This window comes from Neofelis nebulosa, chromosome 13, assembly GCF_028018385.1.
Source record: "Neofelis nebulosa isolate mNeoNeb1 chromosome 13, mNeoNeb1.pri, whole genome shotgun sequence".
In the NCBI taxonomy this organism is placed as follows: domain Eukaryota; kingdom Metazoa; phylum Chordata; class Mammalia; order Carnivora; family Felidae; genus Neofelis; species Neofelis nebulosa.
Window position 1 is genome coordinate 8,205,938 of NC_080794.1, and position 15,606 is coordinate 8,221,543.

The 15,606-nt window shown below is 43.4% G+C and overlaps 1 protein-coding gene across 4 annotated transcripts in view; it reads left to right on the top strand.

Moving 5' to 3' along the window:
- The window catches only part of RYR2 (ryanodine receptor 2), a 768,107-nt gene that overhangs the window by 396,614 nt on the left and 355,887 nt on the right, over positions 1-15,606 (top strand). For 3 of the 4 annotated variants that reach the window (XM_058696266.1, XM_058696262.1, XM_058696264.1), the window contains exon 17: positions 8,303-8,398. The exons of the other annotated variant lie outside the window; for it this stretch is intronic. In XM_058696266.1, the coding sequence (XP_058552249.1) occupies positions 8,303-8,398 (96 nt within the window). The remainder of the gene's footprint in view (positions 1-8,302; positions 8,399-15,606) is intronic. 4 annotated transcript variants of the gene reach the window in all.

The window sequence follows — 15,606 nt, forward strand, 5'->3', positions numbered from 1 at the left end:
TCTAGGATATGGTATTGAGCGAAAAAAAGCAGGATGCTTGCTGTATTAAGAATAAGATTACTGTATTAACATTAAGATTCCAACTGCCTTGCATTAGAAATATGTAGAGAAAGATACATTCTTGTACACACTGGACACTTAAGGAAGGATGCACAGAGAAGGGCTAGGTGGCTGCTTCTCAGGAGACAGGACTTCTACTTTCCCATTGGATATTTGTTCTATTTACACACATTACTTTTATAACTGAAAAGAGTCGTTAATGCAAATGGCACCGTGCTACACAATTGAGGATGAAAGGGAAAGCTAGTAAATTAATTCCAGTCGAGTGAAGAAATAGACTATTTATGTTAGTGCATGCATCTAAAGAGGCTCTCTCTCTTTTTTTTAATGTTTATTTATTTTTGAGAGATAGAACGTGAGTGGGGGAGGGGCAGAGAGGGGCAGAGAGAGGACGACACAGACTCAGAAGGAGGCTCCAGGCTCCGAGCTGTCAGCACAGAGCCCGATGCGGGGCTTGAACCCATAAACCATGAGATCATGACCTGAGCTGAAGTTGGACGCTTAACCAACTGAGCCACCCAGGCACCCAGAGACTCTCTTTCTTTTTTAATGTTTATTTATTTTTAAGAGAGAGAGGGAGACAGAGCACAAGCGTGGGAGGAGCAGAGAGAGAGAGAGGGAGACACAGAATCCGAAGCAGGCTCCAGGCTCTGAGCTGTCAGCACAGAGCCCAACATGGGGCTCAAACTCACGAACCGCGAAATCATGACCTGAGTCGAAGTCGGATGCCCAACCGACTGAGCCACCCAGGCGCCCAAGAGGCTCTTGTTCAATATACACATGGTAGGGGGGCGCCTGAGTGGCGCAGTCGGTTAAGCGTCCGACTTCAGCCAGGTCACGATCTCGCGGTCCGTGAGTTCGAGCCCCGCGTCAGGCTCTGGGCTGATGGCTCGGAGCCTGGAGCCTGTTTCCGATTCTGTGTCTCCCTCTCTCTCTGCCCCTCCCCCGTTCATGCTCTGTCTCTCTCTGTCCCAAAAATAAATAAAAAACGTTGAAAAAAGATTAAAAAAATATATATATACACATGGTAGGTTCTCTGGTGGGTGTTCGGGGTACACAGAGCGGTGAGAGATTTTGTGGTTTAACTGTTCCTTTGACTACTCTTGATTTTCTGTTTTTGTTGTCAGGAACACTGATTCCATGATTAGAAAAAAATATATAATCTCATGTTGACTTAAGAACCATCTGCCGCCAGTAATTTTCACTGAAGTCAGTGTAATCAGAAGATAAGTAGCCGTCTATACGTGAGCAGATACTTCAGTGTGGCTGTGAAAGCCTCAGATCTGTAGCAATATCTGGAGGTGATAAGATATTTACATCTCAGTGTTCTATTTTTTTTAAGTTCATTTATTTATTTTGAGAGAGAGAGAGAGTGAGCGAGCGAGCAAACAGAGGCTGGGTGGGCAGAGGGAGACAGAGGGGGAGACCAAGCAGGCTCTGTACTGTCAGCATAGATCCCAATGCAGGGTTTGAACTCACGAACCCTGAGATCTTGACCTGAGCCGAAACCAAGAGTCAGACTGACTGAGCCACCCAGGTGCCCCTCACTGTCCTTCTTTACCCAGGTATCAGGAAGTGTGGCCCAAGTATCATTAACTCCAAGTCTGTTAAGCTTCCTTCCCATGCTTCCAGCTCGGTAGACAGTAGATCCCGTCGTAGACTTTGGTGTGAAATAAGCCACCTTCTTTTTCTTCAGCAGGTTTATTTAGCATGGAGAGAGCAGGTGGGAATGATAATCTATAACAATTTAAAATTTGACACAGATCTATTTAATATGCGTTGTAGGTGGAGAACGACAGAGGCAGACTGATGAGCCCGCCTCCTGGAGGGAGTGGAGTGTTCCGGAGACACCAATATTTATAGTTTGAAAGCATTGCCATGGCTGGCTTTCATATGTCTTTTCTGAAATCCACACAATTAATCTGTAGGAGGCTTGCAAGCCAGGATGATTTTCTAAAGATGTTTGAGAAATGGCTCTTTGGCAAACCCTCCCAATGAATACTCATTTAATGAAGGTTCAAAGTATGAAACAAATAGGATAGGCTGCAGCCCGTTTAAGGAGGCAGAAGTTACCAGCTTTTGTTCAGAGCTTAGCTGACTGAGCCTCTCAGGCACCCCGAGATACTTTCTTAATCTGTTGATGTTGACCGAGACCCCTCCTCCTAATCTCTTCTAGAGCAGGGGTTCAGGCAGAAAGAGACTGGTGGGGAGCAGCGTCGACTGGCCCCGAGCGTGGACTCTGGAACTGAAATTGCCTGTGAGGCATTGGCCCCAGTATGAGCTGTGCCAGCAGGAACACACGGCTGTCTCCCCTCACCGTGTCCTCCACCAGCCAGCTGTTCGGCTGCCTCCTGATGAGGGTGGAGAGGGAAGAGAGAACATAGCCTAGTTTTTCTTGGTTGTGTGGCTGCCCGATCTCTGGCTCTGGCCAGAAGGTTAAAGCTGTCCTCCTTGGTGGGGGGGAGTGGAACAGCTGGCAGGGGGTGGGAGCTGCCTTTCTCTGGGGGGCATGTCAGATGCCTTTAGCCAAGGCCCTGCTCACGGGACAGGACAGCTGCAAGTCTGTTCTCAGGTGGCTGTTTGTGGCTCCTTGCTCAGCCATGCGTGTCTAGTAGCCTGCCTCCAGCCTCTTTCTCCTGAAGTCTTCCTGCTGCTCCTGATGGCTGTACTGAGTAGACTCAGAATGAGTCCACAGAGATGCTCTTCCCCCAGGATCCATGAGAAGTGCTCGTGCGTTCTTGGCCCAACACAGTCATCGAGACCCATCCACACAAAACACTGGGTCGGTGCCTCTCCCACCCCGTCCACTTCCTGGGCAGGCGGTCCTCAAACCTGAGTTCGCACAGTCCCCCAATGGCAGGGATGCCTCCTCAAGCTCTCCGAGAAGTTTCTGTGGCACAGCACTCTGAGATTTGTCAACGGCATTCTCGAGTTTTTGTGTGTTTGTGTATTTGTTTTTTAGGCTTTTCAGGATTTAGGAGCAACCACTTGTTAATCTGAAAATTTTAAAAATCTTTGTGGATTCTAGTTCTTTGGTCCCTCATTTGCCTATGTTATAACCGTTCGCTTGGTATTTCCATACTTTGCATGTAAGCTCCAAAAGAGAACCTCATTTGATTTCCTGCTATATCTCTTACTCCCAGAACAGTGCCAGATGCAAAGTAGGTAATCACTATTTGTTCAGTAAATTTTAAAAGGGAGAGTACTCTTGGAAGATCTTTGCATCTTAACCTGCCTGTAGTTTTCTGATTCTCCAAGTATTTTGAGAAGTTGAGTCTCAGAGTTTAAAGACACTAAAGCATGGGGACACAGCGATGTTACAAAACGAGTAAGAGATGCAGAATGGAGTCTCTTGGACATTAATAATTTTTCGGTGGATGGCCAATATTGCGTTTCATATTCTGGTTGGATAAAAGTTGAGAGGTTTAGTTAGTTATTCAACATGAAAAAATGTGATAAAAGAAAAAAAGGTAGAAACTACGTTTAAAACATAACCACCCATTTTAGCATATAACCTTTTCAAAATATTTCTTGGGGCACCTGGGTGGCTCAGTCGGTTGAGCGTTCGACTCTTGATTTCAGCTCAGGTCATGACCTCACGGTCGTGAGATCGAGTCCTGCGTTGGGCATGGAGCCTGCTTTGGATTCTCTCTCTCTTTCTCCCTCGACCTCTCCCCCATTCATGTTTGCTCTTGCTGTCTCTCTCTCTCTCTCTTTCTGTCTTTCTTTTTCTCTAAAATTAAAAAAACTTAGGAGCTCAGTTGGCTAAGCATCAGACTTCGGCTCGGGTCATGATCTCACGGTGTGTGAGTTTGAGCCCTGCATCAGGCTCTCTGCTGGCAGCACTAAGCCCACTTTGGTGTCTCTCTCCCTCTCTTTCTGCCCCTCCCCAACTCGTGCTTTCGCTCTGTCTCAAAAATAAATAAAAACATCAAAAAAATTAAAGATAAATAAAAACACTTCTGTGAATCTCTATAACATTATACACATATAAAACACTTCACACACCCACATGCACACACATACAATAATTGCATGATGTGTTCACACCCATGCACATCCCGCATCACTGTGACATCAGTTGTGGCCCTCTGCTCCTGAAGGCTTAGGTAGCTCAGTCCAAATTCCAATTTTAGGGATTGAGACAAGCTCAAGGCTTCGGTTTGATGTCTCTACGTTTTGGGGGATTATTTGGATACATTGTTTTCCATTTCATGCTTCTTCATTATCATCTGTTGTCTCTCCAGGGTTATGTAGTACCTTGGCGTGCTGAACTTCACCTCTTCACAGGTGCATGCAAACTGCCATTCGTATTGACCGTTTGTGATTGTTTTGGGATGGAAGTTGTTGTGACTCCAGAGGGAGTCCTTGTGAAGGAAAACGTCACGGAACATAATCCTTTTTTCCTCCTGGCTCCATTCATCTTCCTTCCTGTTTTAAAATAAGAAGATGTCCCTTTGGGTTTTTTTCTTTTTTTTTTTAACATTTATTTATTTTTGAGACAGAGAGAGACAGAGCATGAACTGGGGAGCGTCAGAGAGAGGGAGACACAGAATCCGAAACAGGCTCCAGGCTCTGAGCTGTCAGCACAGAGCCCGACGCGGGGCTTGAACCCACGGACGGTGAGATCATGACCTGAGCCGAAGTCGGCCGCCTAACCGACTGAGCCACCCAGGCGCCCCGAAAATGTCCCCTTTGGATGCAGGATAGCAGTCCTACCTTTATCAGTGTTCCTTAAGGTCTCTGTTTTCTGTCTCAGGAACTTATCAGGATATAGTTCTCAAAGAAGCAGCTCTCATTTTCCAAGAAATATTCTGAAAAAAAACACCATTTTTCCATGCTTTGCATATACTTGTACATATACATGTATACATATACATTGAATATACGCACTTCACAAAAATGAGATCATACAACCAATATTCTATAGCATTTGTTTGCACCTGTCTTCTGTATTGGGGGCATCTCTTCTTGGCAGTAGCTATAACCCTTCACCAGGTTTTAGTGGACATATACTACCCTACTGAAGGGTAGGGTAGTGCACCCTCAGACTGTTTCCAGTATTTTGCTCTTATAAACTGTATCATGATGAACTTTCCTATAATTCTCAGCACAGCTTTCAATTACTTTGGAAACTCACTTAACTGATTTCTTCTTAACTAACTTGCTGAACTGTAAGATTTTACACCCTCCGTTTATCTGTAAGCCATGTTACATACCTGCACACACGCATCTACCCACACACTGATAACGTTCAGGAGGCACTCGATTTTATGGAGTTTAATTGTTTTCATTAGAAATATATATATTTTTTCAGAGTCTATTGAGATCATCACATTTCGTCTTGGACTTATCAACAGACATCCTAACACATTTCTGTCTCATTGGAGGAATGAACCCCTACTTGAGTTAATGTTGCTAATGCATTGCTGAATATGATTTGTAAATACTATCCTTATAGAAGATATTTGGATTTGTATTCGTAATTAAGAGTTCCCTCTAGTTTTCTTATATGCATACTTTCTTTCTTGGGTCTTGATATCAAAGTTATACTGTCTTTATAAAATAATTAGGGAGGCTGACTTTGGCTCAGGTCCTGATCTCACGGTTCATGAGTTCGAGCCCTGCATCAGGCTCTGTGCTGACAGCTCAGAGCCTGGAGCCTGCTTTGGATTCTGTGTCTCCCTCTCTCTCTGCCTCTCCCCTGCTCACACTCTGTCTCTCTCAAAAATAAATAATCATTAAAAAAAAATCTTGACTTTGTGGATTAATTTTACCATTTTAATTTATTACATAGATCACATTTTCTATTTCTAATGTAGTTCTTTTTGGCTGTTTATTTCTTTTTCCTATTTTACTTATATTTTTTGATGTTCTCTCTTACATTTTGAAAGGCTGTTTAATTAACACGTTTCACCCTGTTGCTTAGCAGTGGAAGTGGTTAATTTTTGAGTACAGTTTTGACCATAGACCACTGATTTTATTAGGTTAACATTTCTGTTTTTGCTATTTACTAGATATTCTGTAATTGTGGCATTGATTTGTTACTGATTCAAAAATTATTAATGAGAGAGTTTAAATTATTAAGTGGCTGGGTTTTATTTTTGTTTCTACTTTTCTTACTAATTTCTAGTTTTGTTACATTGTTGTCAGTGGGCTGTCAGTTACAATGTCATGGGATATGCCATTTCTGTTTGCAGTAAATTTTTTTAAGTTTACTTATTTACTTTGAGAGAGTGTGAGCAGGACAAGGGTGGAGAGAGAGGGAGAGAGAGAATCCCCACCGTCGCCAGTGCAGAGCCTGATGCAGGGCTCAAACTCACGAACCGTGAGATCAGACCTGAGCCCACATCTGACACTTAACCGACTGAGCCACGCAGGTGCCCTGTGTTTGCAGCAAATTTAATGAAGGTTTTTTTCTGTGTGTGGCTTACTCTATGATTTTCTTTGATGTTTCATGGTTTATTAAAAGGGTTGATTTTTACGTTGTAGCTTCTTCAAGAATCACCTTATCTCTAACATCTGTCCTTTAAAGAAAACATTTACTATCTTCAGGTTTAAAAACCAGAGGTAAAATTAAAAGAGTGAGTTAAATTTTAAACAAATGAGACTCTGTAAAGATTCAGAAACCTTACCCTATACCCTCCCTCAGTGGCTGTTGTAAGTCATGAACAGATATTCTAATGGGTTAAAATTAGAAATCCTGCCGAACACATTGGACTCCTTATCCTTCTATGACACTTCATCCTTGACACTTGTCCCTGGCACTTGTCACGTGTATGTGTGTGTGTGTGTGTGTGTGTGTGTGTGTGTAGCTGATTGCTGGCTCTTGCTGGACCTCTGGCCCCAGAGCGAGAGAGGAGTCTAAGTAATTAAGCACATCATTGTTTACTCTTTGTGCAAATGTCCTGCGGCTCTGTGCACAGAGCTCTTCTACAGTTGTAAGAATAGACCTTCCTGTCTTTGCTGTCACTGTTTCTTTTCTTACTCTGAGGTCAGGTACCAACGTTTAGTTTATGTGACAGAAGTCTAACATTAATTATGCTCTGTCACCACAGGGGCTCTGAAACTTGCGTTCTTCAAACTGCTTTCTGGCACTAGCAGAGTTTAAATAGTGATTGTTGGGGCATCTGGGTGGCTCGGTCGGTTAAGTGTCCGACTTCGGCTCAGGTCATGATCTCACAGTCCGTGAGTTCAAGCCCCTGGAGCCTGTTTCAGATTCTGTGTCTCCCTCTCTCTCTCTGCCCCTCCCCTATTCATGCTCTGTCTCTCTCTGTCTCAAAAATAAATAAACGTTAAAAAAATTAAAAAAAAATAAATAGTGATTGTTTTCTTATGGCGACATCTTTTTCCCATTAAATGCCCTATTCTGTCACCATCTCACTGACCCTTTGTAGACAATTGTAGTTTCTGAACAATCTCATGAATTAACGTAAAATATTCACCAGATTTGCTTTGAAAGAATGGCATGATTTTGAATCATTGGAAGTTTTAAATGGATTATGTACATTGGATTGAAGGAGATCCTCGAGGTCGCGTAGGAGTTTCATAGAAGATGGTTTCTTTTGTCAAAGGTGTGTCAGAAACAGTAGGTTAAACACAGAACAGGGGATTTGACTGCATGTCAGAATCCTTCAAGTGCACGGTGGTGAATCTTTTTTAAAGGAGAAGTGGAGATACAGGGGAAAAGCAGAAGGTTTCAGACTTACTAGTCATCTACCCTCCCATCCTTTTTTCTAGGTAACATTTTAATTAATTGTATCTGTCTATGTGCCTATTACAGTTACCGGGGTGTATCTCCTAGTATTTTGTGCTCCGTTTTCAGGAAAACTGATGTGCTCTTAACTTCTTCATTGTAGAGGTGAGAATGTTGAGCTCTAGGGAAATTAAATGATTTAATCTCCTGGCTAATTAAATGCAAAGAGTATTAGAGCCCAGGTGAGGCAACTCCCAGGACACTGGTTTTTCCATTATCCTTTATTATTTCCTCCCAATATGAAATGTAACTTTCTTCAAGATGTATTCTTTCTAATGAGCTGTGTTTTGTTTCAGTCCCTATTAATAAATATCAATTCTTTCAAAAAAGTATCTCAGTTTTGTCCACGTAGGTGTGTCTATATATTTATGTTTTAAGCCAAAGCATTTTCTTCTTGATCCACCATTTCAGGGCCACTAGCAACTTCCCTTGCATTTTAACCTGGAAAATCACATAACTGTGAAGTCTGCTCTTTTTCTTTTGCAGCGGCTCTAATTAGAGGAAATCGTAAAAACTGTGCCCAATTTTCTGGCTCCCTGGACTGGTTGATCAGCCGATTGGAAAGACTGGAAGCTTCTTCTGGTATGTTTTCCGATTATCTCCTTGTCATGATATATCATTCCTATCTTCTCCTGTTTTATGTCCTTTAAGACATAAAAGCAAATTGAAGATAAAAACAGAGCGTCGGTGCAATGTAAGTGTTTTCCTTTTAATAGGTTGAAGTTTTTACTTATTGACAAAATCGTTTTTTTTTTTTTTAAGTTTATTTATTTTGAGAGAGAGAGAAAGAGAGAGTCAGCAGCAACAGCCAGGGAGGGGCAGAGAGAGAGGGAAAAAGAGAATCCCCAAATAGGCTCTCTGCTGTCAGCACACAGAACCCAACATGGGGCTTGATCTCGTGACCATCAGATCATGACCTGAGCTGAAATCAAGAGTCGGACACTTCACCAGCTGAAACACCCAGGTGGTCCAGTCGTTGGTATTTTTCTTAGTTATTTCTGAAAAGCAATTTTACGATATCTTGTTCATTTACATTAAAAAAAAAAAATGAAGCCCTGAAAGCTTCTAAAGAGCCAGAATTCTCACTTTTTCAAATCATTCATTCCAAATGTACTGTACAAACAAACAAACAAACAAAAAAGTGGTTTGGAACTTCTATTTTTGGCTTGTGTTTAAAGGATTATTTGGACAGATTTGGAAAAAAAATTAGTTTTCCAAATCACACAGCATAATATTTTATTTTAAAATGTTCCAGTAGGGGCGCCTGGGTGGCTCAGTCGGTTGAGTGTTTGACTTCGGCTCGGGTCACGATCTCACCATTCATGAGTTCAAGCCCCGCATCGGGCCCTGTGCTGACAGCTCGGAGCCTGGAGCCTGCTTCGGATTCTGTGTCTCCCTCTCTCTCTGCCCCTCCCTAATCTCTCTCTCTCTCTCTCTCTCTTTCTCTCAAATGAACTTAAAAAAAAATTTTAATGTTTCAGTAGATACTAATAAACTGTCTGTATAATCATAAAATAGTTATAAGCACTCAACCTGATTTCTCCCTCTCTAACATAGTAAGTATGTTATTCTTATTTTGGTGTTGTAGAAACTTAACTCTGATAACCAGGGCTTCCTGAACTTATCCAACACCACAGTTTGTATCAGCAACACCCCAGAATGAAATTGGTTGCTTCTTCCTCTCTTTGCACAGTATTTTATCAGCTGCCCTTCTATACCACCGATGCCCCTTTATGTTACTTATTTTTTTTCTCTCAGTCTCCTACACGAGCAATGAACGCCTTGAAGCTATAGACACGATTTCATTCATCTTTGGGATTACCATCCCATCTGGCACCTAGTGGATGTTGGACAGTTTTTATTAAACAAACGAAGAAATGAATGTATGAATGGATGTTTGGATTCACTTAAGAACATACCTGTCAGTACAGAAACAATTTCATGACTCTTGCATGAGAAAGACCCATTCAAGGATAGGTTTGTTTGTCGGAATGGAATGAATAGGAGAACAGTTGGTTGTGGTCAAAGGGGGTAATTTTAAGTCTCCGAGTAAAGTTTTAATGATGAAGGTTTAGGAGGAGGAGAAATTTGAGTCACAGACTTTGAGTTTTAAGGCATTGCTGGATTCTTGGGTGGCAGATATAAAGAAGGAGATTGTTGAGCTAAAGTAGGTGCAAGAATTGTAAATGACAGCTTTCATGGTATCACAGCACCAATGGCATGACTGTGGACCAAGACAGAATATCCTGAATAAGGAGAAAACTGAATAACTCTCAGGAGTATGATCAATTGATGGTTAACAAGGTGATGGCATATTTTTTGGGGCCCCTGGGTGGCTCGGTTGAGCATCTGACTTTGGCTCAGGTCATGACCTCGCAGTTGATAGGTTCGAGCCCCGAATTGGGTTCTGTGCTGACAGCTCAGAGCCTGGAGCCTGCTTCAGATTCTGCGTCTCCCTCTCTCTGCCCCTCCCCCACTCATGCTCTGTCTCTATCTCAAAAATAAATAAATACTAAAAGAAAAAAAAAAGGTGATGGCATTATTGCATAAATGGATAGGTTCTTGGGTCAACATGTCCAGAATTGTTGGCAATCTTCAGTCGATACATAAAGGTATGCTGACCCCTTTTTCTAGCCATGGGGAGGATCTGGAAAGAGAGAGAGCCCAGCAACCTTCAGGACAGTATTAATGTTGGGTGAATCAACTGCTTCACTTGAAACACACACACACACACACATACACAGGGGCCCCTGGGTGGCTCATTCAGTTGAGCGACCAACTCCTGATTTCGGCTCAGGTCATGATCTCACAGTTCATGAGTTTGAGTCCTGTGTCAGGCTCTGCGCTCACAGTGTGGAGCCTGCTTGGGATTCTCCCTCTCTCTGTCTCTGTCTCTCTCTGTCTCTGTCTCTGTCTCACAAAATAAATAAATAAGCTTTTAAAACACACACACACACACACACACACACACACACACGCACAGAAAAAAAAGTGCTCAGCAAAAAAGGAGAGAGACAAGGAAAGAACAGAATGGAGCATCCTTTAAACTGAGCTAAGTAGAGCCCAGTGTCTGGAGTCTTCTGTATGGTTGTTTATAGGCACATTCCCACTGGATGCAAATCACTATTTGCTGTTGTCTTTGTCCAATCCAGCTGTTGGTCACAGGCATTTCCACTTCACGTAGAAGCCCCCATGCTCTCAGAAAACACAGTGAAAGTCAGGAGTAGGAAGGACCCTTGGAAAATGCTGAACCTAACATGTCACCTTAAAGGAAAGGAAATTGAGGGGTGCCTGGGTGGCTCAGTCGGCTGAGCGTCTGACTTTGGCTCAGGTCGTGATCACGGTTCATGGTTTCGAGCCCTGTGTTGGGGTCTCTGCTGACAGCTCAGAGCCTGGAGCCTGCTTCACATTCTGTGTCTCCCTTTCTCTCTACCCCTCCCCCACTTGCTCTCTCTCTCTCTGTCTCTCAAAAGTGAATAAATATTAAAAAAAAATAAAAATGCTCTCTCCCTCTATCTCTCCCTCTCTTTCAAAAATAAACATCAAAAAAATTAAGGGAAAGGAAATTGAGGCATAGAACATTTAAATGAATGATTGTAGATACTAGAATTAATTGTTACAGCAGAGATGAAACCCTAGCTCATAATCATACGTCAGACTTGAAGCATGTTCACTATGCTTTGTAGCCTCCTAGTTTGTACATCTCTGAAATATTTTTCACTATTGTCCTTCCATTTATGCTTTTAATGAACTACTTTTCTTCTTAGAGAAGGTACAATGTTGCTTAGTTTTTAGAGACAGTAACAGTAACGATATGCATATCATTAGATCATACCGTATACACACATGCATAAGATAAATTTATTTCATTCGTACGTAACTGTTTCCTGAGTGCTCATTTATGCATCATCTTACTCTCAGAGACTGCTGAACATGATCACCTCAGCACTGCTAGTCTCTGTGTCTGTATGTGAACAGTAGAGCAGAGCGAGGGGTAACCCTAGGAACTTTAGGTTTCCTTTAGAAGAGGTCAGTGGACAGGGGTGCCTGGGTGGCCCAGTTGGTTGAGGGTCCAACTTTTGATTTTGGCTCAGGTCATGATCCCAGCGTCCTGGGATCAAGCCCCGTGTTGGGTTCCATGTTGAGAGTGGAGCCTGCTTAGGATTCTCTCTCCCACTCTGGCCCCGCCGCCTCCCCAGAGCTCATGTGTGAGCATGCTCTCTCTCCTCTCTCTCTTTCTCCAAAAAAGGGGGAAAAAAAGTCCAGTGGACAAAAGTCAAATTGGTACAGACTCAAATGGAAATCTGATGAAGATCTGAAAAGGCCAGCCAAAGGTTGTGTTAATGAAGTACATTTGTCTGGTACCACCAGACGCAAACCTTGAGAAAAGGACTGGAGGTTTATTTGGGAAGGGAGTCACCGTGAGACTCGGTAGAGAAGGGGTCAGAGAGGGTGTGTTGACAAGCGAGTTACCACCGTGTGTAGCTGGAGCTTTTCCCTTGGGGAATTGTGGGAAACTGAGCCCTACAGTTCTCCCACCTGAGGGCTGAGACAAGATGTTTACAACCAACTTTTCTCTGTCACTGAGCAGTGCTGCTCCCAGGGGGTGTTAATTCTGTGGCTTTTCCAGCTGCCGCTGTGATCGGAGCAAATCCTCAAGCAAAGAAATGCAGAACTTGGCTGCTGGAATTTCACTGAATGCAGAGCGTGAGGGTTTGATCAGGGCCCTGGCAGTGTCTGCTCCCCAGCCAACCACTATTTATCTCCTTACATGTTAGCAAGTCTCAGAAAGAGCGGTGGACACAACCTTTTGTACACATTGTGCGTCATCAAAAGTTGACTAGTATCTCTAGTGCCTAAGGCTCTATCGGAGCATCGGTAAGAACAGCCACTATGAATTTCTTGAGAGAACAAGAGATAAAGTAGACCTTTCCCCAGGCTTCATGTGTGACTATGTCTCTGGGCCAAATTTAATTGAAAAGACAAAAGCTTTGCACGAGCAAGTCCAGTTGATTGAGTTGATGTATTTCTGAAGGCCAGGTTCTCCTTAGGATGTTCTTAGCACTTGGAACGCTATTTGGGAACTTCAAGGAATAGTTGACTGAAATGGTCTGCCGGCCAGGGGGCTGCATAGTTTCTCTGAGTCTTACTTTTGTACAGTGTATCCCACACATAGCTTTGCAGGGATGAACGTGGTCTTCTTTGAGATTCCTGCCCATTGTTCTCCACTCTGAGTAAGTCCCATGAAGGGAGGTCCCTCTGGGCTTCAGCAGAAGAAGGAATATTTCAGGGGTCTTGAATTGCCTAAGCCTCATGCTCACGTACCATACAGCATGTGGTACCTAGGAATATGATAGTTTATTTTTTTAACCTTATTTATTTATTTATTTTGAAAGAGAGCGAGCTCGAGCATGTCAGCACAAGTGGAGGAGGGGCGCAGAGAGAAGGAGAGAGAGAATCCCAAGCGGGCTCCGTGCTGTCAGCGCAGAGCCCAACATGGGGCTCTATCTCAGGATCATGACCTGAGCCGAAATCAAGAGTCAGATACTTAATGGACTGAGCCATCCAGGCGTCCCGAAATACAATCGTTTAAAGCTTCCAAAGATGTCACAATTATTTCTTGGAGAGCATAAGCTCATCATTTCTCAAAGGGAAAAATGTGTAACCTGTGAATAATCTGTCCCAGAATCTTGTGTGCCAGGGTCCTCCCCCTAAACACGTACTTAGGTATGAACAATCGAGTTAGAAAATGCAGGAGGTCACAGGATATTGTTCTCCACTGTTGGCAATGCAGAAATCATAGCTAACCTTTTGGAATGATACCAACTGTTTAGGCAACACTTAATGATATCACAGAAAGGGAAGGTTTTCCAGGAGGTAGCTTTGAAGAAGGCAACTTCAGCCGTTGGTTGATTCAGATCTTTCAATTGTGCAGAAAGCCAGCTATGGGTATAGCCAGGACATTGTGCACCTGACTCTTACAAGAAACATTAAATCAGAATCACCACGATATTGCAGACTGTGTAAAGACAACCTTTTGTGATAGCTGTTGGGGTCGGTACCCATTGACCCTACCACTCCTTCATAACTTATTCATTCATTTACTTCTGTGGCTTCGTCTAGAGCTCATTATAATGACTGGTGTTTTTAATAATGATCTGGGTCATTACAATATGTAAAATCATGTTTGATGCTAATGGGTCATTTAAGACAGGGAAACTGAGTGTACATTTCCAAAGATACTCACTCAATGTTTAAAATAATGTATTAGCGGTTAAAGGTTACTAATTTAATAGTTAGCTAAGTCCCTGGTCAAAAATTACTCCTTTTTGAAGGATGCTGGAAACGTCCACATACAGCCTTTCTACTTCCTTTCCCAGCAAAGCATTAAGTTATGGCTGGAAAGAAAAGGAGGACAGAGAGCGGAGAATCTAGATTTGGAGGGCTTTTTTTTAAATCTATTTTACCAGCAGTGTGAAAAGTGGGGGGGGGGGGGGAAGTCCCTCAAAGTAAAGTCCAAATGAAACAGAACATTCCTTTCTGAATGAGACAGGTGATCAAAGTTGCTGGGTTACCCAGAATCTGTATCCATTTCAGAATGCGTTTCTAAAAGCCTGTGTGTGGGATAGATGGCAAATTGTGTTTTCAGAAAATGGTTTTTTAGAGATGGAAAAAAAAAATCTTCAACTGTCTCACATTTGGGAAGAACGCTGTAGTGCTTTGTGGCATAGTGCTGATTGATTTTATTATCTCTTCCCACTTATGCTCATTTAACCATATGACTCATTTCTGGCACCTGATGTTAAAGTTTGAAGGAGGCTGGAAGGGACCGGGCTCAGGATTTCATAGACAGGTGGGGTCTGGTGGCCTTGTTCCCGGGTGGTGGCTCTCCAGGTTGTGCAATGGATCTGCAATCCTCTCCTGTGTTTTGACACTAAATAGGAAGCTCGGATTCACGGTGGGCTTTTAATTCTTAGATCTGTTTGCCATGCTTACTTTGCCTTTTTGGTCTGTTTGACAATCCTGCCTCAGTGGTCCATGAACGTGTGTTGTCCTCGGAGCGTCAGCTCCTCAGATAGGTCCTGTGGCGGGGAGTATCAAAGGCAGGCTCAGTCTTTGTCACCCAGTCTGTTTAAGGAGTGGGGAGAAGGAGAGCCTCAGTCCAAGAGTCACAGGTGCCATAGCGCTGCTCACTCCATTTCTGCCAACATGGCGGGAATGCCGGCCAGGGCTTTCCACCGCCGAGAGGAGTGTAACTTAACAGAGATCATCTCCCCAGACTCTGACTAACCAGCCTCCTAAGGATTTGGGTAAGGAAGGTATGAAAGGTTGAAAGCCCAAAGTCAAAGTCAGTTGGTACCTATATTGGACACTTCCCTGCCCTTGGGGGTGTCTATTGTTCTCCCGACATTCCATACTGACCCCAATGGCCAGCAAAGGGCAAGGAATTGTCCTAAGGCGATGGGGAGAGGGGTTGATAAGTGAAGCTTGCCCACATCTGTCCCGTGGACGTGCTCTCTCTCCATTCTACATCCCCCCATCCAGCCTCCCACGAATTCACGAGAGCTTTTGTCCCCTGGGGGTGTTTTTGGACAGTTCCTGGAATCCACACTCCCATCCTGCTTCCTTAGATCCCCCAGGGTTGCTGTGCACGTAGGAGCATTGGCCCCTTTTGCTGATGTTATTTCTTCCCACACACAGCTGGTTAGATGCCACCCTCTAAATGTCTGCTTAGCTGGAGGAAGAGAAGAGGAGTCTAATCTCAGAGAAACTATGTTATCTGGGAAGGG